At 40.2% G+C, this 27,680-nt stretch overlaps 1 protein-coding gene across 4 annotated transcripts in view; it reads right to left on the reverse strand.

Moving 5' to 3' along the window:
* LOC122779530 (unconventional myosin-XVIIIa-like) overlaps window positions 1–27,680 on the reverse strand; it is an 87,851-nt gene that overhangs the window by 12,427 nt on the left and 47,744 nt on the right. For 3 of the 4 annotated variants that reach the window (XM_044041983.1, XM_044041982.1, XM_044041981.1), the window contains 19 exons: window positions 26,217–26,345; window positions 19,697–19,840; window positions 19,437–19,526; window positions 19,163–19,282; window positions 18,961–19,075; window positions 16,553–16,680; window positions 16,286–16,440; window positions 14,009–14,132; window positions 13,666–13,866; window positions 13,357–13,467; window positions 12,441–12,545; window positions 12,101–12,247; window positions 10,305–10,418; window positions 9,271–9,387; window positions 7,300–7,383; window positions 3,113–3,250; window positions 2,027–2,212; window positions 1,797–1,936; window positions 374–418 (listed from right to left, as the gene is read on the reverse strand). In XM_044041983.1, the coding sequence (XP_043897918.1) occupies window positions 374–418; window positions 1,797–1,936; window positions 2,027–2,212; window positions 3,113–3,250; window positions 7,300–7,383; window positions 9,271–9,387; window positions 10,305–10,418; window positions 12,101–12,247; window positions 12,441–12,545; window positions 13,357–13,467; window positions 13,666–13,866; window positions 14,009–14,132; window positions 16,286–16,440; window positions 16,553–16,680; window positions 18,961–19,075; window positions 19,163–19,282; window positions 19,437–19,526; window positions 19,697–19,840; window positions 26,217–26,345 (2,393 nt within the window). The remainder of the gene's footprint in view (window positions 1–373; window positions 419–1,796; window positions 1,937–2,026; window positions 2,213–3,112; window positions 3,251–7,299; window positions 7,384–9,270; window positions 9,388–10,304; window positions 10,419–12,100; window positions 12,248–12,440; window positions 12,546–13,356; window positions 13,468–13,665; window positions 13,867–14,008; window positions 14,133–16,285; window positions 16,441–16,552; window positions 16,681–18,960; window positions 19,076–19,162; window positions 19,283–19,436; window positions 19,527–19,696; window positions 19,841–26,216; window positions 26,346–27,680) is intronic. The other variant, XM_044041984.1, reaches the window with a different exon arrangement.

Here is a 27,680-nt window from a genome sequence, read left to right on the forward strand (position 1 = left end):
TAAAAATATTATTCTTTTCATTTCCTCCAACAATATACAACATATCCAATGTGCCATCACTCTGACAGAAGAAACATAAGCACTAAAAATCTCCATCAAGGTCGATGGAGTTGAGACACTTCCCACAGAAAAAAAAGAAACTGAATGAAACATGTGGCCCTTTAAGCGTAGCTTCTTCTTTTTGTTGTTGTTATCACATATGTTTACCACAGACATGAAATTTCCATTCTCTTTAAAATAAATTCTCCTCGCTGTGTTGTTGTGAACAACACACACTGAAAGGATGAGGAATACTGCGTTACTCTCCTCTGTGGTTGAAAATGAGTGAGGAAACAAAACAAAACAAACAAAGGATGCAGTTTTCCATTCTCACGTTTTGTTCCTTCTTTTCTGATATTTTGTCACCGTGTCTTGCAAACTGTCCAAAAGTGTGAAAAAACAGGGAGAAAAAAACGAGAAGGTGAGATACACAAACAACAGAGTAAAGAATGGTACACAAATAAGATAACAGCAAATGAATGGTTTTACACTTCCATGTTCACACACGGGGAAAAATAACTATCCTTTGCAAATCAGCGACTTGACAAATCAACTCGTGCTGTTGCTGGCCTCAATGTCTTCCTTTCAAAGATCTGTTTTACTGCAGACAGTGTTTACCTCAGTGTGCTCAGAGCTAGTCTAACCCTCAACCTCGCTGCAAAGAGGGAAGGGGGAACCAAACGGAGAACTCCAGCTCTGAGACAAGAGATCAGAAGCGGGGAGCTAAATTAAACCGTGTGAGAGGTACCTGGGGAACAGACAATGTAGGAAGCCTCACTCAGTACAAAAGAGGTGAGAGAGAAATAGATGTTGGAAGATGTGGGAGACTGTCAATCCCGGCTCACATCTCCTCATTCTTTTTTCAGACTACTGACAAACAAGCTGTTCCCATTTGGTAACTTTCTTGTAACTTGTGAGGAAAACATGCTTTCACTACAGTACGTCATCTCCCCGATGTTCCACACATACATTACGGCTGTAATTTATATCCTACACTAAAAAATGTTTCATTTTATAAATACTTGGGAGTAATGGTCGTCACCTTTTCTCTGGGAAAAGTGCATACATAATTCATACCTACTGTAGAATTTGTCCGCAAATGGAAGTACATGCGAGCAAAGGTTGGAATTTTGAGTCGCTTCAGTTCGCTTCAGTTGAATTATTACAAGTCGAGCTAATAAGTCTGCATGACACCATGTCAGTGGTGAGATGCTGTATCGCGAGCAAGCAAAACCAGGCGACGGAGAAGGGGGAATTTGCATTGCTGATGCAAATTATGATCCACTTATGATCCAGTTACACAAATATTTGTGCAAAGGCACCATTAGAATCTTGGGGTGAGAAGACACATTTATTTTGTAATCATTCAGCATTCTACTGAACTGTGAAATCAGAGGATAGTAGTGTTCGTCCACACTGAATTCAAACTGTGACTGGTGATACGAGTGAACTCTAACAAGCCTCTGCTTCTTCTTCTTCTTCATTCAGCATCTCCTTTAAGGGGGCGCCACAGCGGATCATCTGCTTCCATCTTGCCCTATCCCCTGTGTCCTCGTCTGATACACCAACTGTCCTCATGTCCTCCTTAACAACATCCATGATCATTCTCTGACGAGTTAACTCTACCAAGCAACACATCCCTACGTCGTTTTGTTGAGAAAATTAAGGAAACATCAGGCTCTATACCATATATGATGAGTTACAGTATTATAGCTAGCTAGCCACCTATCCAATTTTAGACCAGCGAGTTCCAGTACCTGTTGATTAAGTCATCATTGTCATCACTCTCCATCTCGTCCTCGATAGCAGCCTGCAGGTCACCTATCCTCTTGAATGCCAGCTTAAGGTCCACTTGTAAGCTCTGATTTGCCGCCTCCAAGCTCTCGATGTCCATCTCCTGGTAAATGGATCAGAGCACAGAAGTGCAGGTTACCTCCTGTGGTGCAAGCTGAGTCACTTCCAGTCTCCCAGCACGGAGGGCACTTACCAGCTCGTGCTTCTTGCGGCTCGCCTCTCCCTCCTTCTTGGACAGCTCTGCCATTTCTTCTTTCTGGTCCCTTATCTGCCTCTGCATCCGTTTATTCTGCTCCTTCTCCCTGTTTTCTGCAGCAATGTGCTGGTTTCGCTCCTCCATCAACTTCTCCAGATTCTCCTTTAGGCGACCCACCAGACTCTGAACAAGAGAAAGAGAAGAGAACAGAGAATAACACAGTCGGGCCATACTAAAGAAAAAAAATATTCTTATAGTTGTAATATTACGCAGTCTCAGATGATCAGCTGCAACCTGCGACGAGTGGTGGTTTGGGCTTCAATAATGAAGAGTAGATAATCTTTTGGAGTTGATGTGCACATCAGCACCACAATAGCTGTTCAGAGGTTTGACAGTTTCTGAAGTAACAATTAGATTGATAATTAGACGAGTGTGGGGTCTTTATTGCATACTGCTTCTTATGAAATAGACAGACTGAAAATGGCATAGAAGGAATTAGCTGTCACATCATGTGGATGGAGGTATATACCACTAAAAAACTGGAAAAAAAAGTAAAGGCGCGTCTTTTTTCTCGTACTATCACAACTTTTTTTTTCATAATATTAAAACTTAATTCTCGAAAGCTTTTTGTTTTCCTTCAGGCCTTGATACTCCTTCATACCATAAAGGCCACAGCGAAGCAGAGATAAAGTTTAAGCCCCTGACCCAAGTAAGCTTTCCCTTCTTATTCAGTATTGGATGAACTCAGATATTTCTTCATTCTTTTTTTTCCTGAAGTAAAATGTGCACCAGCTTGCTAAATCTCGCGAGGTGATTTTATGATTCCACTATAGTTCACCTTCAAATTATTTTCAATGTCGTGCAGTTTATTTGCATTGCCATTGATGTGCAAAAGCCTTTTGATCAAAGTATATTTATGGTGGCCGATGGATGTTTTTCTTAATCAGGACCTCAACAATATCAAACTATGCAAGAGGTGCCACCCTGTACCCTCACTTTATATTATCTCACCGTCTTGATCAGTGGAATATTAAGGATTGAATTTGCATTCAAAGCTTGGCAAATCTTGGCAAATCATCTCACCTCCAAGCGTTTGATCTGTGTCCTCTCATACTCCAGCTTTGTCTCCAGCTCACGGATCTTGGCCTCCTGACGGCTCACAAGAGACTTTTCCACCATGGACTGTTCCTGAAACTCTAGCTGACTCTGCAGCGAATGAAGCTGGAGGAAGGACGCACACACACACATGCATATAAACAAACACAATCACTCCCTAAGGAGAGGCAGTTCCTGCACACATCCTCCTCGACCTCTTCTTCTTCCCCCTCTTCTTAAGTGGGTACTGTGAAAGACTTTTATGCTGATGTTATGTGTGCCTTAAAACAAAATTAGCGTCCACCTTCTCACCCTTCATGTGTAAATTCATTAAATCTCAGTAAATGGAAATGCTGTGCACCCGGTCTGAATAATGAGCTCTAGATAAGCTCACAGTTTTACCACAGTCGGTCAGAAGAGGAGCTTGCGGTTGGGGCTCAGCAGCATTGGGACGCAGTAACGTCGCAGGGATGAGCTTCATGCAAAGCACGTTCCTGTTCCATCTGAATCGTTTTCTCATGACTGATAAAAAAAGAGGAAAGGTACGTCCCAATAACACCAGCCCACAAGGCAACGTGGCACCTAATGAGGGAGTTTGCATCTAAGACAAGGAGGATTTGGAGCTCTCCTTTGATATTTCTACAGAAGGCAGATTTCCCTCCCTACTGTTTATAAGATAACCACTTCAAGGTCAGACGCTTTAGATGCCTATCACTACCTTCCTTGGCAGAATTTAACAACGCCTCACAGCTTGTGAGTCTCTAGTGAAGCCAAAAATATTCATATGATATGGACCAGTAGCACATGTGACACTTCATACAAGAAAACCAGGGTATAGATATGAGGAATACTAGGAATGAGCAGATATGAAACTCAGTATCTGTATCATACGGCGGCGTATTAGGGTATGAGAAAAAAAATATTTACGGACCCGGGGGAGGGGGGTAATATTTTGAGAAATAAATTGCATATTTATGAGATTAAAAGTAACAAATCTATGAGAAAAAGGTAGCAGATTTATAAGATTTAAAGTAGCAAATCTACAAGAAAATAAAGTCGCAGATTTATGAGGTTTAAAGTCGCAAAAAATAGTGTTTTGTTTTTGTCAAGCAACCTCAACACATCAGAAGGAAATGCCACACGCACACGTTAGTGTGGGTAGGCTAATCCACCACAACTGGGAACCCACTGATTACTACAATCTGCTTTTTATTGCTGGTTCACAGGTGGCCTGCTTGGTTGCTCTTTCATGCGAGCGCAATCTAACGCTGTCTGTGGTGCTGAAAATGCCCACTGTGACTTTATTTTCTTGTAGATTTGCCACTTTTAATCTTATAAATCTGCTACATTTTTCCCAAAATATTACCCCCCCCCCGTCCGTATCTTTTTAATTTTCATACTTGGCTCTAATACGCCGTCGTAGTATCAGTATTGGTCAGAATCCCTTCAAAATCACTGAATCAGATATTTCAAAAAGAAAAACTTAAAAATAGAGATAACGACATTTGACTTTTTGCTGATTTATGATATGCTGATATATCAGGAGTGCTTGGTCTGATAACCAACATATTTTTGGACAAATGTTGCAGCCCTAAAATAAAAAAAATAAAAAAATGTTTTTCAGTCATTAGTCATATTAGGGGATCTTCACCCATTATTAAGCCATTATCAGCTGATATGGATAATACCATGTGTCCCTATTTTTAAAATATGATATTGTCCAAAAACCCTACATTTCACTTAAATGCTCCACTAAGCACAGTCTGTAACGTGTGTGCTGTTTATCTCTTCTTTAAGGGAGCAGAATATCAGTAAATGCATGAGGACAAATGTGTTGTTCACATCTTCGTAGTTAAAAAAACCAAAAAAAAGCTGTGATATCAGTATTTAAAAAAGATAGATATGCTTAGATATAACATTTAAAACTATAATACAGCATTTGGATAAAAACACAAACCAAAGGTCCAGCCTGAGTGTGTGCATGATAGCAAAAACGCACTAAAGTATGGAATATAATGACTACATTTAGCTGAAATTCCTTCTGCACACAAACGCATCAAAAGACAAGGCCCACATGAATATATGACACCTGACATGTTAGATGGTGTCCTCTGAACAAACAACCACTCAAACAGAAAATAACACTGTCATTATAAAAGCACTATTATAACTGTAGGCTGAAATCACATGCATTATGCATGATGAATACACATTAATGCTGAACCTCAGCCATTTAAAGGCGACATAGAATGCTTGTATCACATGTTAGTTATGGAGGTCTACTTGCATATATTAACTTGTTTTCATGGTTAAAAACCTCCTAATCGCTGCAAACGAGCTGATCAAAATATCTCCTCACTGATGCTCTCGTCAGCCGCGCTGTTAGAGACCAAAACCACACCCCCAGAACGTGGACTGTGTTGTGATTGGCCAGCCAACAAGAGCTTTCCTACTGTCCAGTGATTGTCCAGGTACCTGGAAGTGACGTAATAGATAGGCCAGCTCTCAGATACACAGCTCCCCCTTCTGGCACGGTGGATGCTCTGCATCTCAGCGGCTAAGACGAGAGTAGTTCTTCTTCTTCTGCGGTTGAATGTACGCAACCGGATGTGCCCGGACTAGTGCCCACACCGGGAGACGTTACGGTGGTGAGAGGAGGGGTGAGGATTTCTGATGACGACATCAAATTAAGGAAGTGCCGATCCGCTTCACAGAGCCCAGGAAAACAATACAACACTATTTTCTCAGCAGTGGCTGAACTGTTTGTTCTGAAACTTTAGGGTTTCATAAACGAGGTAATGACGCAGATACACACACATACACAAACGCAGCGTTAATTGGAGCTTCCGGTCTACGTGGCCTTTAACTGACAACTCGGCTACAGTAAACAGTAACTAAGCCTAGAAAAAGATTACATCATAGCTAATGTCTGTGTGTTAATCTACACTCAGAGTGCCGATTGTTAACATGTACTGTTTAAGTACCGAGTGAGCTTCACATGTAAAATTTCAGATAGTAAGACAGATTATTGCTTCAGATTGGAAGTTGAAGAAATCTGTTAAATATGGTTTAAATAGGACAGAAAGCTTCAAACACTTGATAAACACAGAAACATTTAAGGAAAAACATTCATTGCAACAATGTGTTGTTAGAACCATGTGTTACGGTTCAAGATGAAGACAAAATTAAAATGCGGGTTATGATTCTGTCATATCTTTGTTGCATTGTCAGATGAGCATAGATTAACTGACGTGTTTCATATGTGACAGATGACCGGAGGAAATTTCTTACCAGATCATATGTTGCACATCCTCCATCATGCACACAAAAGACACAGCACAGTGCATCGATGGAGGAGCCAATATGTCATATTCACTCTTAGATAACTTGATTTACATTATGCTAAAAGTCTTCCCTACCATATTGCTCATCTAAAGTCATCCTTGGTCAAACACACAGAAAACACACATAGTAGGGTACTGGGTATGTGTGAGTGAACAGAGGAATAGGAGTCTGCCATTTCAAATATGACTCAATTGTGAAGAGAGGAAACCGTCAGGGTTTTTCCAGTTGATTGGAATAATGATAGGATAGAATGCATAAAATGACCAGTGTGCAGTTCAGGTTTTGCTGCTGACTTATCATGTGTAATCAACATCAGCAGGTGAGTCACTGGATTAACAAACACACCACACTCTGACACTGTTTTCATACTTATTTCAAATTATATTATATATATAATTATTTTTTTGTTTACCTGAATACTTTCTCATCTTTTTCGAAATAACACGACGCACTTGCAGTGGAACTGCAGACACAACCACACTTTAAAGAAATCACTGAGTCAGAAGATGCCTCATCAAGTTCATCATTGATAAAAAGGGCTTTCATTTTTTTTTTCCCTCCCAAGTGCTTAAACCGCCTGAAAACGTGCTGCTGAGTTTATGTGCACGGCCCTCGAGTCGAGAAAAGGCTAAAGAACATTTTCTCACCCTGACTCTAAATCGTCACTGATTCCTGCTATTTAAATGCAAATCGCTTTGCAATATTGAGAAAAAAAACACTTTTTTTGGTCACAGTAATCAGAAAATCTCGAAGGTCTAATCAGAGCGCAGAGTCGAGGCAGTGGGCAGGTTCCTGATAGGCAAAAATAAATAAATAAAAGATCTTCGTACCTTTTCTTGGATCTCCTGTCTCTCCTTCGTGGCCTCTTCCAGCTGAGCCTGCAGGTCAGTGATCTGGCTCAAGTCTCTGGCAGACTGTCAGACATAAATACACACATACAGACACACACAAAGTCAATCATCAGAAAATGTGTGTATGTACGTGTGTGTGTGTCACATACAGAGTGATTGTCGGTTCATGTTTCAATTATCTGTTAAAAAAAAAAAAAAAAGGACAAACAGCTTTTACATAAATGGTTAATGAATATCTGGTCTATGCCAAATAATGAGTCATGTGATCTGCTGTGGAACAGATTGCATCTCCCTGACACACACACACACACATACACACAGTGTTCAGAGGGGAGTGTGTCCTCCAAACCACAAAGCCTCTCCACTTCAACACACAGAGAAGAACAGAATAGTAATGCTGATGCCAATGTCAGAGGTAAAATCCCACAACGTTTCAAACTAAATTAGAATAAACAAATACTAGACAATAATTAAACTTCAGTAAATAAAAACAAAAACAAAAAAACAGAAATACTGTTGAACTGCTGATCCTGGAACAGCACTTTATTTTTTTATTTATGTGCTCTACCCCCTAAAGTATTATTTTTTTCTTACTTATATGAGAGTATATGCTCTGTGACTGCATCATATGCATTTGACACCCCGGACATACAACTGCCTCTTAAAATATGAAAGTCAGTAATAGAATACACCCAGATACAAATACTTAACAATACGTGTTAGACGTTATGATGTTCCTTTGGTTGAGCAAATTGTCTCTGTCTGGACTTTATACTTCATATTAATTTGCTTCTTTTGGATCATCGTGTTTTAATCAACCTGTAAGACCTGCGACACAAAACAGTATAGATACAAATGATACAAATGCATAATACCATTTGCAGCAAAAATAAAATGTATAATAAGAATAAAATAGAAAGATAGACTTGCATTTGATGTAAAAGAATAATACTGTCAAATCCTTTGCTCTGTGTCTTGTGTCAAACGAGCGACTTTTCTCCTCCTCTTCTTGACAGTCGAGCAGAGCACAGGTTACACTCTGTCCTACTGTTGTCCTCATTGTTTATCTCAAAGTATTTCCAAACTGCTGACACACACTTATTGCTGCGCAAGTGCTCAACTCACTTAAAGATATGTAAAATAGACATACCAGTACATGAATGCAGCATCGACTGGTATCGGTACGGCAGGTTAGATATTACCCCATACAACTTTATTGATTGGTGGCAATAGGAGTGAGGAGGTTTTCTTCAGATAAGCTGACATGTGGACTAAATAGAAACCACATGTGGACTAAATGAATGGGAAAATCAAAACAAAACATAAATCACATAGAGTGGTCGTAAAGAAACTAACGCCACTTCCCGTCTATAGGTATAATACCTGGAAACATCTGTGGTAGTTTCCCTGATATATAAAAAATTCTGTGTAAAAAATATTACACAGAAATGACTATGGCCCTTGCATTAAACATAAATGAACTGGTGGTCACCAACCAGGTGCCTGCAGGAATTCAATAAGTTGTAAAATTAGACACCTGAATCCAGACACTCAGTCTAAACACTATTATTTACTATTACTTATTTTTAAATGTTCACTTTGAATAAAGTTTATCAATGCACAAACAATTTAAAAACCATTCACTTACTACGTTCATGCAGCGAATCATTTAACTCATAAGGGCTTTTGTTAAATACAGTTGGTTTCTTTTAAAACATCACTTTGTTATTATTGTTCCTTATTGGTTAAATGTATAATATTCTTGCATTTAAAATCTAAAAGACAGCCCTCCATATTATTCTCTACCCTTGTGGTTTTTTTTCCCCACTTTTCTAATGTCCAAGTTCCTCACTTAAGGGTAAAGTGTTGGCATTGATAAAGGAGGCAGTTCTGATTCCTTTCCAAGGTTTTTGATGAGCAATGCTGAGGTGTGGAGAACAGATGAGTTACCTGAGCAACTGCGGCCTTGTGTTTTTTCATCAGCTCGTTCATGTCTTCCTGATCCTCCTCCATGCGCGACTGCAGGTCATTCTTCTCTCTCTGCAGCCGACTGACCTGCTCGTCCAACTGCGGGACAAAGCGAGAGTGCGCACTTTAGTTTAGAGTGACAGGATTTATTCATGAGCGATTGAATATGATAAATGGTCATTAACTGGTCCGGCCTGTGGCGGCGCAGGAATCTCATCTAATAGCAATGAAACACAATCTGGACAGGCTTCTGGCTGGAGGACGAGACCAATTGAAGATAATCAATTGGCTCATTTAGGCTGGGGAAAGTGCAGCCAGTGTCGCACATACTGGTGATGTCCTATTTAGAGTTCATAATCCACGTTCAGAGGCTCAGGCCCTCGATATGCATTTTATAAACTGGGACATTTGCAAGACCTTCCTTTTTCCATAAATGCAGCAATTAACAAGCAATTGTGCGCGTGCGTGTGTGTGCGTGGGTGTGTGTGTCATCCCCAGAGACACAAAAATCCTCAGTCTTCACGTCTGAAATGAAGGCAGTATTCTCATTAGACGACCATTAATGAGCAGATGGAGGTGGAAAACAAAAACGACAAAGCTTATTTATCCATTAGCGCAAAATGTTGAAATGAGACATATGCCAAAGGCCATTTTTTATTTTAATATCCCACCACAGCTTGATGATGTATGCATATTAATATTGCTGCATTTTGAAGAGGGGGAGTTTGACAGGCACAAGCTCTCCATTAATTAAATGTTGTTTGTGTGCTTCTGGTTTAATTTGCTCGCCAAAAGACGGGAATAGATGCACTTACAGAAACAATTTCTCTCTTATCGAGAGTGTGAAATGGGAGGGAGGGAGGTCTGGGGTATTTCATTATTCATTATTTGTGTGTCAAATTACACACACTATTGATTCATGCCACCGACAAACAAGCACATGTGAAGATGATTGGCATTCAAGCCCACTTGAGTGAATAATTGAAACGTGCAGCTAAACAGATGTCAAAACTCACCGACATCTTGACTTTGACCATGTCGTCCATTTGGATATGCAAGTCCTCAATTTCAATCTCCATACTCTTCCGAGCCTTCACTGCCGCGGCGCAGGTGAACTCCGACTCCTCCAGCTGTGAGGAACAGAAGGAGGGGAAAGGTGAAGGGCAAATGGAAGTAGGCCAAGATCAAGGGCCACTACTGGATATGCAGAGGGCAGCGGATTCTTCAATGTGTGTGTGTGTGTGTGTGTGTTTTCATAGGCCAGAGTTCATATGCATGCTGCATGTGGTTATCCCAGATGGTGTTTGGACAAGAGGCATTAACAACCTCCTTTCTTTACTCTCTTCTACCAGTCGAGACGGATGTTTGTACACTCACTCTCAGAAGTGTTTGCTCTTTGTCTTCATGTTGAGTTTCTCTGTAATAATTGTAAGGCCTGACATTACAATTATGGCGTGAAGTGCCTTGAAATAATGTATGTTCTGAATCGGCCGCTATACAAATAAAACTAAACTGAATTGACGTCCAACATAAGCCCACAGATCAAAAAGCTTCTGCACATGTGTGGTTGCTCTCAGAAAATGTCTTTGTTACAGACCAGGTGATGTTTCAAGCCCTTGAAATGCAGCAAGTCATGTGACCCCCAAACCTGCCACCTTTGAGTCACCTGCGCTTAACTATCAGCGATTCAAACATACAGTTGAGCACTGTGCACTATAAGTACTATACTAGTGGAAACGCAACTTAACTGTGCCGAGGCGAGGCGAGCTGGTGGAAACACACCATAATTAACTAGTGTCACAAAATCACAAACGTGGACTAGTATTAATTTGCTCTTTCATACTCAAAGTGTGGTGATACTGACCTTAAAATTGAAAAATAACAGAAAGAAAGAAAGAAAGAAAGAAGTAGGAAACACAATAGTTTTCCCGCCCTGGGACCGGTTTTCAAAAATAATGTGCTTCACGGGTCAAAGCCAATACGATTACAACTTAAAACACTTGAACAGATTCACCTCGACTCTTTTGTGTGGCCAGCCCCTTACTCTTTTTACACGCCTGTGCATGAGTGTTATGACCCTCGGTCACAAGTTTTGGGTTCGTTTAGCACTTTTATTTCCAGTTTCTCTCCTCCTTTGAGAGTGTCTGTGTGAGTGTGGTGTGACTGTCAGTCTCTCAGGTGGATCTCAGTGTCTAATTGGAAGGGGATTGTCTCAGAGAAGAGGGCCTGGACTACAAAAACCCTCCCTGACGTGCACTCTGGGCTTCCCCGTCACCTTTCCAAAAGAATCCTATGTTGTTGTATTTTTTTAGGATTAATTAAAAGGTAACAGTAGTAGGAGAGGGAAACCATTTTGTTTCATCCTGTTTTCAATTAGGAGCTTAGGTATGTTTTTTATCATTTATTTTCTGTTTTCTATTTGCAGGTGTTGGTTTGTAATTTTGGCACTGATCCTCTCCAAAAAATAATAAAAGTGTTGCACTTGTTTTCAGAATTTGGATTTGTTTTGGCTTTCTTTGGAAAGACGAGGTGGAAAACACACACACATGCTACCCATGGTTTCCCTAGGCCAGGGATGTAACAGTAGGTTTTAGGTGAAATTCATTGTTTGTAATTCAACAACAACAGATACTCCATAGTAATAAGATTGGATTGCAATCGGGGGCCAAGCTGTTTAGGACATTCCTGAAAAAAACAATTGTTATGTATACAAGAAGCAATAATAAATGGACACTACAATGATATAATAATAGAGAGAGAAAGGAGCACATGTTTTGGCTGACCATGGATGAGCATGTGTAGAAAAACATACTTGATTTTTGATTTGGGCGATCTCCCTCTTGCTGGGGGCGTTACTCTTCAGGTGGTCCAGCATAATCTGAGCATCAGCCAGAAGGACTTTGGTTCTCTTCAGGTCTTTCCTCAGTCTCTTCTCTGTCTCCACATCCCGCTGACTCACCTGAAGGACAAACCAACCCCGCTTTAAATGGTTACAAACACTCATTTCATTCAGGCTCCTCCAAAACCCAATTCCGTCTCTTGATACTCGCAAGCAGCTTCTCTTTGAATTCAAAGAAGTGGCCAACACTAAATCACACACACTTAATTGCACTGACAGAGACCAGAGGTGGAGTGCTGAGTGATGACAGTACCTGGTCCTGGGCATTCAGCAGTTTAGACTCCAACTCTCTTCTGTCACGCAACACTTTCTGCTTGTCTTCATACTCTTCCTCCAGCTGCACCTCCATCTGTTTCAGCTGCACGACACATGCACATGAGTGTCAAGGAGGCACCAGCAGACGATCAGTGGCAAACAAAGTCAGATTGAACACGTCGTCAGGCATCCTGTTAGACATGGCTGCTCTTTCACACACATCAAAGACAACCTCCATTTTTTAACGGAGGTTAAAAAATGACATGTAAAATGCACCAGTAAATGCAATAGCCTCGGAATCCACCAAACACTGCTTTGAAGACATAGTGTTGTGTTCCATCTTCACTGTTGAAGACGTTGAACATGTAGATGTGAATGCAAATGTGAATGGTTTTTTGGTGTGGTTATGGTTGCAGCTGAGAACCTGCATGTACACGCCTGAAGGTCATCAGTGAAAATATGGGTATCAGCAGGGACACAAAGAAAAACTAATTTTAGCCACACAGCAAAAGACTCACTTCATCAGCTGAAGTCTATGATGTCGTAAGAAAGTGCGTTAGACAGCCTTTCGCAAAAAGATACCGCTCCTGCTTATGAATAGAGAAAGTTTGTATTGGAATGATCTCCAGACTAAACTCAAACGTGAGGCCCTCATCCCTCTGAATGATTTTAAACATAGTATGAATGAAGTCATTATGGAGAGTTGTAGCTACTTCAATGGACATTGTGCTGCCTAATGAATGCTTTGCTTTGCTGTCTGATTATTGTTTTGTGGCGCAATTTTGTTATTGTGATTTGTAAAAGATTTTAATCTCAATGTGACTTGTGTGACTTGGTGTGCAACCAGGACAGTGACGCTATGTAAAATAATATTATGCAAGAAAGGGAGATTATTAATAAGCAGCACATAATACCTTCTTACTGCAGGAGCGCCTAATCTCATCCACTTCTTCATCCTTACTCTCAATTTCTTTAGAGTGAGTTTGCCGCTGTCGCTCCATCTCCATCTCAAGCCGCAGCTTTGCCTGAGTGAATGATGAGGAAACAAAAATATAACACATTCGAAAACCCATCCATCCAAAATGAGAGGAAGACTCTGTACATTCAGTTTTCAAATTTTGACATTTGGAGGGAAGCTGGTATTATGTTAAGGTTTTCTATGGTTCACAATATGAGCAGATTTTAGCAATAAAATCAAATCAAATCAAATCTGCACACTGTACCTGCTCTAGCATCTGGATGCTTCCAGCCTGTTCATCTAGCTCTTCCTCCTGGTCTTTCACCTTAGCCTCAAGGTCATGAAGCTGCTTTTTCAACTTGGCTAGAGAGGCTTCATCCTTGGACTCCTGGGAGGCCAGATCCTGCAGTTCCGCCTCCAGCTGCTGCACCTTCATACTTGCAGCGCACAATTCACTGTCCTTGTCCTGCAGACGGATGGAAAAAAGGGTGAAGCACACGTGTGGACCCGCCCGGTTATGTCATACAGAGAGCACAGAGATCGGACATATATGGTCCCCAAGAGAGGACACCTGAGTATGTGGAGTATGTTCTCTAAAGTAGCTTGACCTGCAGCTGCTGACGGAGGTTAAACATTTCACCGGTCATCATATCTTTCTCTCGAGCCAATTTCTCCCGCTGGCTCCTTTCTCTTTGCACCTCGGCCTGAGCCTGGTTCTGCTCCAGGTCAAATCTGAAACACACATGCAAGTGCGGTGAGTGTCCAGCACAACAGTTACTTCAAGTCACATGACACATACATTATGATTGATGATGAATAATGAATGAAATAATAATAAAACTGAATAGTACACTTTCAGATATATACATCAATGTACAACGAGCACTTTATGATGGGACAGGAATTTAAAGTTCCGAATGTAATGTTTTGTGACTCCAATGTGATTTTTGACCCTGTAAATCAAAATCTCATCAAACATGACTAAAACACCGTGCCTACTGTACATACAATCTAAGCTAAGCTAATGCAATCAAAACGCAAAGTTACAAATGTGAGGTCATGAACAAATCCAAGTGAACGTTTGAAAATGTCTCTCCGGGCATTCTTCAGATGTTGTCGTCACAGAAATGAGACAAACACATGGATGAAGGGACAAATAGAAATAAATGGACAACCTGAAAAGATAATGTCTACTGCCACTGACTGCCGCCAGGTATGAAAGCAAAAGAATAATTATATTGCGACTACTCACTAAATACCTAACTTCAGTTAGTTGGAAGATGTTCAGCTTATCCTCGGCACAGAGCCTAGAATAGGCTGAGCACTACCTCTATTTTCTCCTCAACGGTTTTCCACTTCCATTAGCCATCAATTTACAATTGGGTTGTAATAATGTGCAAAATGTTTTCTTCAATTGTCTAGGGCAGAAGCACTTATGGTTAGTGAACTTAATAGCTGAGTGTTTCATGCTGTCAGCTTGTTGTAATTCCCTGGTGTTTTTTTTTTCCTTTCTCTCTGAAGCACAGCTGAAAATAATTTCACCCACAGAGCGTCTTCAATTAACCACAGGGGAGAGATCACATTCTGCCACAGCGATAGCTTCTCAAGTGCTTAAAGTCGGAGTCATTTTCTCAGCTAATGCAATTCCACAGATTACAGAACATCTCAGTCACTATTCAAATTAAAGGAAACTTTAGTGTTCTGCCGAGTAGGAGCACAGACACACAGAGAAACGGGTCGTGCTCCCTGTGTAGACTGTATGTAAAAAGACATTGGAGCCTTCTGGTTTGAAGAGTGGAGGTTAGGAAGCAGTACTAAGCCTCCAGGGGGCGACTCTGCTGATTAGGTAAAACATAAAAAAAAACAAAAAAAAAAACACTAAACATTTTCCTGAGGAATAAACGGTCTCAAACACTCATTTTAGCTTTTTTTTCAACAGACAGTGATGTCAATTATGTGAAATATGCTTCCATTTAGAGGAAAATAGAATGTAAACATGGCATTTATCATCCAATAGGCGTTGTTTTGTAACCGCAGGACTAGGACCACTTTTTACATAATCTATAATGTGTACAATCACGGAAACAGAAGAGAGAATGAACCAAAGGAAGGAAAATACAAGTCATAAAACGAAACAAACAACAAAGACAAGCGACAATGAATGCAGGTGCAAGCCAGGTGGAACTATGACATTGTGCATCTTGGATGGAGACCATAGGGCCCTTTGATTCGTAAGTTAATTATTAATCATAATACAAATTGGTAATCAGCTACATTCATCAGACTGTTTTTTTGGAGGTTATGAATGAATGGTTCATTCAGAACTGATTTTTCTCCTGTGCCCCAATTTGAGTTTGACTCAATTTCTTAATAAGTAATTAACTATTCTATAATGAATTAATTACTCATATTCAAAATTCATAACAATAACATTGGTTCCCCCAACCATGTTTTCCTAAAGGAGCGCATCGAAAACGCAGGTTTCCCCTCAAATTACTGTATATTCAGTATTGGGAACACTGAAATCAGACCAGACTAATGACAAGGTTAAGGTGAAACAAAAAGTAAGTATAACCTTTTCTCCACTAATAAGAACTAATCGGGAAATGAAGTGAATGGTAACTGCATAAAGTTTTCCAAAGGTCTAAGTTTTCACCCTTCTTTACGAAAATGCAGCCCTGGAGTTTTCAAACAAAAACGGTGCCAAAAGTGTTTTTAAAGTTCTTTGTCTTTGACACTACAATAAGTTGACAGGTGCATCTGGAGCAAATGCTGTGCACTTAGTATGAGTAGTATGAATGTAGCCTGTGGAAGACTTAAGGACAGAACAGAGAGATTAAATAGAAGGACAAGACAGGAAGGCTGGAGAATTATTTGAAACTGACTTCCTTTGTTTCTTCTCCAGCTCGTGATTCCGGCTGTGCAGTCCCTCCAGGTGAAGCTTAGTGTCCTGTAGCTCTGCTGTAAGTTTCTGACACTTTTTCTTCAGCTGCTGCACAATGCGCTGCACATCCTCGTTATCTGTCTGCAAATCAGCCACCTGCAGCACACACACACACACACACACATTTGCATTACTCTTTTAGTGATAGTTTAATGTATACATTGAATAGATTTTTGGATTTGATTTAATAAAACCAAAACGTTCTTACCCTTCTCTCAAGATGTCTTTTGCTCTGCTGCTCTGTCTCCAGCTTCTCGTCGAACTCCTGTTGTAGCTTCTGTTTGGTGAAGTCCATTTCACGAATGGCTCGGTTGTATTTTATCCGCCACTCCCCTCCTAGACAGGAAGACAGAGAATTTAGAAGAAGATGAACAAGTATGCGTGACATTTGGGTGTCTCTTGCCTTTAATGCAGGCCTTACAATAAAGGGTGTACACAGAGGAAGAGGCTCAAGAGCTCAGGAATGATTGATGCTGTGGATTAAGAAGTGTGCTGTACTGGCTGCAATCGTTATCACGTTCAAGGAGTAAAATAATACAGAATCTGTCGGGAAGTAAAACTGCACTCGTCATATCTCGACCTTATGGGGTCAAAACAAATTCCGACGGGAAACTAAGAAGCAGCCTTCATTTCTAAGCTCTAATCTTGGATAAACCTGAGGTAAGGATTCAGAGCACACCACAATAGTAGTTAGAGAAGGACACGTCTAAGTGGCACTTTCCACAGTTCTTAGCCGACCCTAATTCTGGAGCTGTCACAGGCTATCAGACGTATAACAGTGGCCATGCAGGCGCACATTCGGGTTCAGATTCATTTCCAAGCCTTATCATTTTAGAGGATGTCCATTTCTCCTTCACATACCAACGCTGGCTCTTCCATCAGCGCCGCTCATTAGCATATATATAGCATAATGACAACTTGCGGGGCCACCGGCTCTGATCCTAACGATTATTTTCTCATTCATCTAAGAATTCTGAAATGCTCTGTAATGGCTTGTCTGCTGACGTGGGTTGAAGGAGGTAGGAACACAGGAAAAGAAAAAAACCTCATAGACAATATGCTCGATGTGGGGGCTCTGTTTCTATCCCAGCAGGGAGACACCAGTAAACCACAGGCATTAGTGGTGTTCCTGAGAGCAGGCATCTTCATCCCTAAGCAATGCAGTATATCCCAAAGTTGTAAAATATACTTAAGAACATTATGTGCGATGTCTCCTGCTGAAACAGTCAAACAAAGACAATCATTCCCTGCTGCTTCGCTTTAAGTGGGATTTAAAAAAAAAAAAACAGAACACAGAACACAAACACACATAATGCTGATAGGAGCAGTTTCAGTAAATGATGCTTTTGACCTGAAATGACATAGCCATTAGACATGCTTCTGAAAGCTTGTCATGAGGTATAATTAAATCAGGCATTTAAATGTTAAATGTTTCAAAAACACTAATGGCTAAAACTGTTCAGACATGGTATTAACATCCGTACTGAGAGATCCGATCACATATGGTAAGCTTTAACTAGGACTGTTCACACTTGGCATTAAATTATGTCTTGGATGCATCTCCTGACCACAAATATGAGTTCACATGTGAGTTGGACAGGGCGCTAGAATCGAAGTCAAGAAGGTAGCAGCCTACTCTGCCTATTGTTTAAGCCATTAGTCATATGGGGGGATCTTAGCGCATTAGCCGATATATAGCAATACATTAATATTATGCTGCAGCAGATCGCTTGTCATGAGCAGAAGAGGCAGTCTCTAATCTGTCCTCTTGTCATGACCACATGTGATGTCAGGGGTGGAGTGGCTCAGTGGTTAACACCGGTACCCTATGTGCGAAAAACATCATGGTCGCAATGGTCGCAAGTTCGATTCCACCCCTCGCTGATTGTACTAAATTCCATTGTAAGTCGCTTTGGATAAAAGCGTCTGCTAAATGACATGTAATGTAATGTAATGTAATGTCAAGCCAACCCAGAATGAGGTTTCCATGACAGAATCTGAAGATGCATTCTGGGTGGGATAAGGAGCATTGCAACCTGAACTTAATGCGATCTGTTAATTCCAAGTCTGAACAGGGTCTTTGAGACATACGAGACCACACACGAATTAAATGAAGGGGTCAAATTCACTCCCGCTAATTGGTGTGTGTTCAAAATAAAACAATTCTAATTAAAGACCAAATCTCCCCGAGTGATGTCCTCTGACCTGTTGCAGTTTCACAGCACAAAGATTTTATACTTCCCAGTGTCCATACGCTAGATCATGTCACATAATAAATACATATACATATACATATATATATATATATGTGGCTTTTCTGGTATACGAAAGCCACAGTGATTCACTGACTCACTCAGGAAAGGGAGGGGTGAGCAGAGGAGTACTCCATTGCAGTCTAATGATTAGATGTCACTAAATCTTACACACTGGACTTTTAGTGCCAGGTGTGAACAGTCGTATTTAACGCTGATACCAGATAATATCAGATATAAACAGGATCTAATCACATCCTCAGTGTCTGCTTTGGTCCTTTTCTTTATCTTGGACAGACTGCATGGGATTCTTTGGTGACTGCAATGTCACAAATGATGACTCGCAGTTTCTGCCTCAACTCACCAGCATCATCATCATTGTCCATCTCCCCATTGAGCTCTGATGTTTTCATGAGTCGAGCTTCCATCAACTCCATCTCTTGTGCTTCTAGTTTTTTCTTCATGGCATCAAACTTAGCCTGGAACAAAAAACAGGGGAAAAAAAAATCAGCCCTGTTGCATTTATTTTTGAAACATGAATCTATGTTGTGCATTATATTATGTGCCTGTAGATCCTTCATGTCCTTCTCCAGGTGAAGTCTCTCTGAAGTCTCGGTCTCCAGCAGCTGTGATACTGACTCACTGGTGCTTCTCTCATCAGCCAGCTCTGCCAGTAAGTCAGTGATCTGAACAGAAGCACAGAAACCAACACATCAATACTTGCCAAAGAACAAGTGAGACATCAGATCCTGATATGAAAGAAATGACTACAGTTTAACTCCACTGCCACTATCAAACACCAGGCTCCCAGCATGCATTGCCACAGGTGAAGGGACCCACCCTGCTCTCCAATCGATCCGTGTTCAGTCTCAGCTCATTTCGCTCTTTCTCCACCCTCTCCAGTTTGGATTTCTGCAGCTGCAGCTCCTCCTGTAGCACAGAATAAAACAATGTGTAAAATTTCATGTTCAGTCACGGGTAAATTATTAAGTATTACAAGACAAAAAAAAAAATATATCTTTAATATCACACAGTGCCATGCTGACAATGAATCAGAGGCTGCACAGTTGAGGGTATCAGACATAGAGGTGTGCGCTCACGTCTTTGCTTCGCATCTGTTCCTCACTGAGTTGGACCTTAATGAGGGGCTGCACTGTGGTGAAGAGCTTCCACCATGGCCAGTCCTTCACGCCACGGTTCTTCTTGATGTTTTTCTGGACGCAGCGGATTGCCAGATCCTGGATCTAAACACACACACAGAGAAGGAATCGCCAAAGACGACCATAAACAGCATGCGGATGTAGGCGTTTGTTGTAGTGTGTGTGTGTGTGTGTGTGTGTGTGTTAACTCTGTCACAATAATAGTGCGACTGTAATTACTTGTAAGTGTATCTGTAAGTCATAATTGCAGGGCACACTGACATAAATGAAAAAGTGAAGGGCGAAAAATGTATGAATTAAAGAAGTTGCATTCATTAAACCCATCTTATCTATATGCAACATGCATATCGTTTACATTTTAAAAGCAAAAATGCAGAAAAAATGATTTTCCATTTGGCTGTCAATATTTCAAAATAAAACTAGTTTAATGGATATGTGGGTAAAAACGTGATATTCTGAGGCAACTTCTCTGTTCCTGAGGCTGCTCCACATCCTGGGTCATTTGGACCTAAATGTGAAATCAAACGACTGTGGAATTGTTGGCTTAATAGGCCAGAAAACAAGGTGAATTAGAAGATTTCCCTTTGAAGCAAATCACACAATTCTCCATGGACTAAAGAGTTGTTGATTTACAATATACAATATTTAATGTTTAGATAACTTACCATGTAGCATGAACACAATTTGAAGCAAATTACTGGCTAAATCTGAGGAAAAATGGCAAAAAATTACATAACACAAATCATTAATGACTCCTTTACAGAGCTCATTTGCTGTTTTTCAATCATGTGTTATATTGCCTGTGTGTGTGTGTGTGAAAACCTGCAGGCTCGCTACACAGTGCTTTCCGAAGCTGGAAGCTAATTTTTGATTAATTAAATCAAACATGTTGGCAGCTAATTCAAAGTATTACACGATTTCCATGGTGCTTATGTATGAGGCCCTCTACAAGAGGCAGATTATGGGCAAACCCAATTAGAGCAACACAGCTCTCAGCATCAGGTACATTTCACCCTGAAGGTACTCTCTATGACCAATTAGGATTTGTCACACAGTGAAAGCCTCACCATGGACCGAAATGCAGCAAATCTGTAACCGAATGTTTAAACACTTCTCGCTTGTCATATTTAGTCTAACATGAGGAAGAAACAAACAAAAGCTTATACCGCAGGAGCGCCGTGGATAAACAGTTTGTATTCATATCACATATCACATTAAGAGTGTGTGACAACTGTGAGACAGCATTATGTGAATTACGTGAAATCCTTCACAGCCGTTTTCAGGGGAATTCTTCACCATAAAATCAACTCTCACTATTAAGATTTTCATGTAGGGCCTCATTAGGAATATAATGATGATAATGCTTGACTATTTATAAATATATTTATTTGTAAAACATGACATACACGTCTTAGAATTAAACTCCATTTTGAGATTATAATTTAAAAGGCAGATAAACATAATAAAAAAAAACATATTTTTTTTTACACAAAATGACATACAAAACCAAAGCACACTTTGGAAGGGGGCGGGTATTTATAAAGCAATTTTCTAGTCTTGCTTGATGACCACTCAAAGATGCTTCACACTACAGTTTGTGCCATTCACACCCACTCACACATTCATTCACCCCATCTATATGCAATTTCTATCACACATCTTTAGCCATTCAGTCACCCATCCATCAGGAGCAATGTGGGGTGTCTTACCACAGGACACATCCCCATGTAGACTAGCAGAGCTGCAGCAGAATTTTCCCTTAACTAGTTCAATGTTGAGGGTATGTATGTACACGTAAACATTTACTACCATTTGAATTGAATTCATAATGAAAAGTTTGAAATTCAATCATCAACTCATACCCACTGTGAGGTCTGATCAATACTGGTGAGATTGAATGGGTAAGAAACTGTAGTGAGCAGCTTTGAGTGGTCATCAAAACTAGAAAAATAGGTATATGAATACAGACCATTTCCATTCAAGTAATTCTAAAGTAACATTTTGTTTTGGTCTTTTGGTTTCTAACGTGTGTCTTACATCTACTGTTGGTCGTTATCATTGAAAGCAGAACCTTCAAGGGACATTTACCATCATGTCTGTGCATACTTTACATGCACACATTATTCAGCTTTAATTAATTAATTATTGTCATAGAATTTAAAGCTTATATCAATTAGCAGCACATACTTGTCATGTTTATTTTTGTGTCCGTGTTATTTTTATTCTGAAGGAGCACATGTAATGCACCCATGTTTCATTATATACTAATGTAATAATAATAATAATAATAATGATAATAATAATAATAATGATGAATTTTATTTGTAATGCACTTTATATTAAACAAACAATCTCAAAGTGCTACATACATAAAAAAATAAATAATCGGTGTCATAACAGTGGGAGGTATTCATGTTTCTCTGACATCAAACTCCCGTATGCAGAATAAAACAACAAAAAAAAAAGGTGAACTGCTGCAATGAATGGAAACACTTCAATTAATATGATTTAGTAGTGCTGGACTAAGTCTGGCTAATGCATTCTGTTTACTGTTGTTCTTATAAAGTACTAAAAAAAGATATCCGACGGACAGAACTCCCGATGTGAAAAGTACCAGCTGAGCCAAAATTACAGACTTTTAAAATGTCAGGTTGTCCCCTTGAGGAGTCAGTTGAAAGAATGGTGACGGGAAAAAAAACAGAGGAAAAATGTGTTTTTGTCATTTTTGCCATTTAATGTCACACAGGCTTGGCACAGCATCGCAAGGTTAACATGCCAGAGAACATCAATCAAGGGAACTGGTGACTTTCTGTCACATCCACATATATCAACCGACCAGCGAGTGTCTGAGAGGCTTCACCACAACTCTCTCACACCTTTCCACAGGCAAATGACCATCTACATTCTTCATATGGACCAGAGTGACATCAAGGGCACGCGTGGTTGTTATTGATTAAGCTAAGACTCAATGGCAATACACTCTGAATGTTATTGGAGAAGAAATGTAAACCTGTTAGTAATCCACTCCAACACAGCTTTGAATCCGTAATAATACAAAGAGTGGGAAAACAAATGTCCTTCACATCTTCATCATAGACAGGCACCTTATGAATGGATAAATGTAACATCTGAGGAGTAAAGCACTTTTAGATCTACTACTTCTGATTTTTCTACACTGCAAAGTCATCCCATGACTGCAGACACTGACTGAAATCATTCTAGTGAAAGCTTGTCTTAAGAATTGTTCTAGTATCTGTCTTCAAAAGCAGACAATAATTGAAAAGACAGGAGACTTTTGTTGTTGTTGATGTTCGAATTCTGCTTCTGTTTGGTCTTGGGGAACATAAACGATGGAGGCTAACATTATTTTTTTTTGCTGCATCCTTCATCAGAAAGCAGCCTCTGTCAAACACAACTATCAGACCTGACCGAGGGAGTGTGTGTGTGTATACAGCAGCAGAGTAACTGCTGACTGACCGAGTTTTTCAAGCAGTAGAAATGTATTTTATTTTCTAAACACCACTACACTGAAAAAGAGAGAGACCCATGTGGAGACTTACTATGTACATTGCCTTGAGATCATGTATGTTGTGAGATTACCTGCCTTAAATGAATTAAAAGTGATTCCAAATGTATATTGTATTAAGTACTACTGTGCCTTAAAATCGTGCTTGACTTTGTGTGTTATTATGTCGCATTATAAGTCACTTTTTAATAGACCCCTAAAATGAGTTGAAATAAATCAACATGACACATTGACTTTACTATTAGAAACACCTACATTAGATCATCCTGTACTCCTTCATGACTTGCCATGCAAATCTAAACTGAGTTTAAGCAATAAAGAATTACAACATTTTCTTTATATATATACACACATTTGCAGAACATATGGGAACATAAAAGTGTGGAGGGAAAAATATGCCTTTCTGCTAATGGACTTTGTAAATGCACAGTTGCTTAGCAATTTCTGAAAGATTACCCGCTGTTGATTTTCCCTCTAAGTTGCAGCACTTTATGAAGCATTACGCTTTTAGTCTGCTGTAGTGTATAAATAAGGACCATAGTCATATGGGGGCACAAGATATATAAATAACCCATGCCCCATTTTCAACCAGTATCCATTACTACAACTCTTATGGTGAAATCATTTATAGCAGAAAAGAGGGGGAAGTTAAGCAATATAAAAGGTCATATTGATTTACCTTAAAGCAAAGATGACAATTTAATCGTTGCACGGGCATTACATGCGAGTGAACAAGATATCTACTCGCTAACAGCATGTCAGAGTGGATGGAGACCAGTAACATTGATTCTGTTGCTGTGGATGGGTTCATCAGCAGCTAACTGAAGTGGCACATTCACTTAAACAATAATTGCAGAGCGGGCAGAAGGACTGCGCGGCTCCATATATCACGAGACAACATGGATGAGATCCAGAAAGATGGACCCATCACACTGGGAGAAAAATGGAAGAAGGGTGGAGCGTGTGTGATATGGCTGCAAAAATAAAAAAATAAAAAAAAAGCAACAGGAGTGGAAGTGTCATTATCTAATATCCCCTCGGGAGAGCTGAGTGGATGGATTACAGTACAGGAGAATGAAGGGTAAAGAGCAATAGATTTCGAGAACATATTTGTAATTAGCTGAAGATTTACAGCAGAGCGTGTTAGATCTACCCCAAGAGCAGAGCAAACAGACACTAAAATTAGCTCTGAACAAGGAACTCTCAACTCCTGGTGGACTCCAAGGCAACATGGCCTCTGGAGCTCAACATTCTTTAACTGCCTTATTAATAAATAATAAAAAAAAAAAAAAACAACCTAAGCAGCAAAATGGACTTTCCTACTTACTTCTTCAACCTTACAAGCAAGTATTATTATTTTGTATGTCTTTGGTGAGCTTAGATCAGAGGGAGGTGGGATTTTTCTCCAGAGGGTCATGGTGACAAAATGGCCGCACATGAAATTATGACAACAACCATTCTTTGACTGCTTCATCCTCTCCATGATTGTTTGGGTCAATTGTCTGAGCCAATCTCAGCTGACAGAGGGCGAAAGACGAGGTAGACCGTGGACAGGTCACCAGTCCATCACAGGGCAAACACACAGAGACAAAACCCACATGCACTATGCTGCCGGTTATGACAAAATATCCAACTGAATTGAACCCATCAAATATGCACCATGCATCACTGTTTTTACATTTTTAAAGGTCCATGTACTACGTATAAGCATGTTTGCCTTGGCCTTTCTTTGTACTTTTGGCAAAGCTTTATGGAGGCCAACAACTTGCGCTGCCATGTTTTTACAGCAGGCCTAATGGTCGTGCATTTTGCATTTTAAAGCAGAGGCTTACCACGTCAACCCAGTGCACCAAATCCTGATGCTTTACTACTGTATACATCACACATGCTGGTTCTTGCACCTTCCGTCTGACCGCAGAACATGTTTTGTCTTTCAGTCCCTCTCAGATAAGTTCCAGCCCAGAGAACTCTGCAACACGCTCACAAGCTCATGTTGTTATGTCATCACAGTAGCATGACTGTTTACATACAATACCTCCTGAGGGCTCGGTGTTCATGCATATTCAGCATCCAGGGTGGAAACTGCACTGAGATTTCCTCTGTCTGCCCGAGTCTTTTCACAGAACTATGTAATGTAGATGGTGAAAGACCCAAAGTAAACTGTTTAGACATTGTTTCTGAACTAAATACTCTCTCAAGAAGTTTGGCACAAAATAATCAGTCTTACTTGCAAAGACTAAGCCTTTGGTTTATCAAACCCTCGTCTGTTCACAGTTAACCTGTTAATCGTGGAACGTTCCCACACAGTGTTACATGTATAACCTTTACAGTCAAAAGACAATCAGGTCTGCCAGCTGTACGGTAGAGTAGTGGCAAACACTGTTGCCTCACAGCATGAAGGTTCAGGTTTGCGGCCCAAAAACATGCAGAGGTTAATCGGACACTGTACAGTAACTGTGTTCATGTGAGAGTGAATGGTTGTTCGTCTCTGTGTGTTTGTTTGCCCTGCGATGGTCTGGTGACATTTTCCAGGGTGTACCCGCCCTTTCACCCTATGTCACCCGGGATTGGTTGTCGTTCTCCTTAAACAAGTGCTAAACAATGAATGAATTAGATCTGCCAGTGAAAACGCAGAAAATCGTCTTTTGATTTCTTCTTCTATTGAAAGATTTTCTTTAAGTTCAAGTGACACAAATTTTTTTTACAGAAATTAGTTTAATATAGAGCTTCATCTCAACTCAAGCCCAGTGTAATTGGTTCATACAATGGCTGCACAGGTTAATACTATTAATTAATTATTGGTTATTGTTCTGGTTTCCTTTGAGGGGCTGGATAAAAGTGGTCCACGGGCTGGATGCAGGTTTGATGTTGTGTGTTTTCTACATGTGGCTTTGACTAATTTAATACAAAAAGCATCAATTCCATCTTCCCTACCTTTCTTTTTTTGCAGGCTTGCCGTGCCAGGAAGCCTCTACTGGCCGCTTGGAACAGGGTCAGATTACGCTTGGTCTGCTCATCCCTCTGTTCCTCTAACTTTGCCAAGGTGCCAGCTCTGAAGAACAACTGGAGCAAAACACACACATCAAATTAATTTATTAGTAGAGGATAAAGTCATTGAGATATTGTGTGACGCTCATTTCAGCCGTGGGGAAATGCGATTTCAAGGCCGTTCTTTAATGTGAAGCCCCAGCAGGAAAATAGACAGAGGAGTTAAGAAGTAAAGAGGTCCACTGAAGCAGTAAATCAATAAGAAACAGTGTAATCTGTGGACGAGTGGTCTTATCTGAGTGAGAGAGCTGTGATTAAGGCATTATCTCAGACAATCAGTCCAGTCTGTCTCGAAAGAGCCAAAGGTAAAACACCGGTAAACCAGCTCAGAGAGATCAGGAACTGTGAATGTTTTCCATTAATTAATGACAGCATGCCATTAATTAATATATTATATATTATATATTAGGAATGGCTCGACACTGTTTTTGATCACTGCATCCCTCACTCACATCCATACATGTGTATTCAGTGTGTGCTTAGTTCACAGGATGTTTTGGGTTTTTGAATCATAGCAGATGACATGCTTTTCTTTTAGTGATGGATTTTGTGCTGTATTGGACTGACACTGCATATCATATAGATGGCAGATGACATTTTCAACCCAATGTCTGTCTAAATATAGGTCCAAGTGCTTTATGCATTAGCACATCCATGATATTTTAACAAAGCACAAGATGGAAACAATCAAACAGCTTTGGCTGGGAGATCTTCAAATCAGAAGGGAGGGCTGATGCATTCAGTGAGTCATATCGGTAAATGTTACAAGAAATCGTCACGTGTACGTATACGTGTAAAGCTATTACGAACAGGCTTTGAATCCATTGCTGTGGGGTTATATGAGGTCGGTGAAATTACCATGCAGGGGAGACAGGTTGCTAAGACGCCACCGGATTGCTTTGGGAACGGCCAAATGTGCGACTCAACTCTGAGCCCATTTCACACTCCAAACTTGTGGCATCATGTGAAGCTCCTCCAAGTCTTTACTGTGTCAAGTTTTTTTCATATCTGGGAGCGTAAGTTCTACTCTTTGCTGCGTGATTGCTTCTTTTGAATTCTTACTTGGATGGTGGCCACTTTTTACGACTGATAGGATTAGACAATCTGTCTGCCAGGCTGTGTTTACTGTGATTGCTTTGCAATGGTTGTGGTGAAAAACAAAGAGAGACATCAGCTGGGAGAATTTGCTCCCAACTACCTGAAATGAAAGAGTGAGTTATGGTCATGTAGTGAGGCAGAGAAAAGACATGCTTCTTGGGTAGCAACTGGTTAAAGAAGAGGCACGATTTGGCAACTCTCCCGTAAAAACAAAAGGGTGGCAAACAAACCCCAAGGAGGAACAAGTGTAAT

Source organism: Solea senegalensis, linkage group LG13 (assembly GCF_019176455.1).
Source record: "Solea senegalensis isolate Sse05_10M linkage group LG13, IFAPA_SoseM_1, whole genome shotgun sequence".
Lineage (NCBI taxonomy): Eukaryota > Metazoa > Chordata > Actinopteri > Pleuronectiformes > Soleidae > Solea > Solea senegalensis.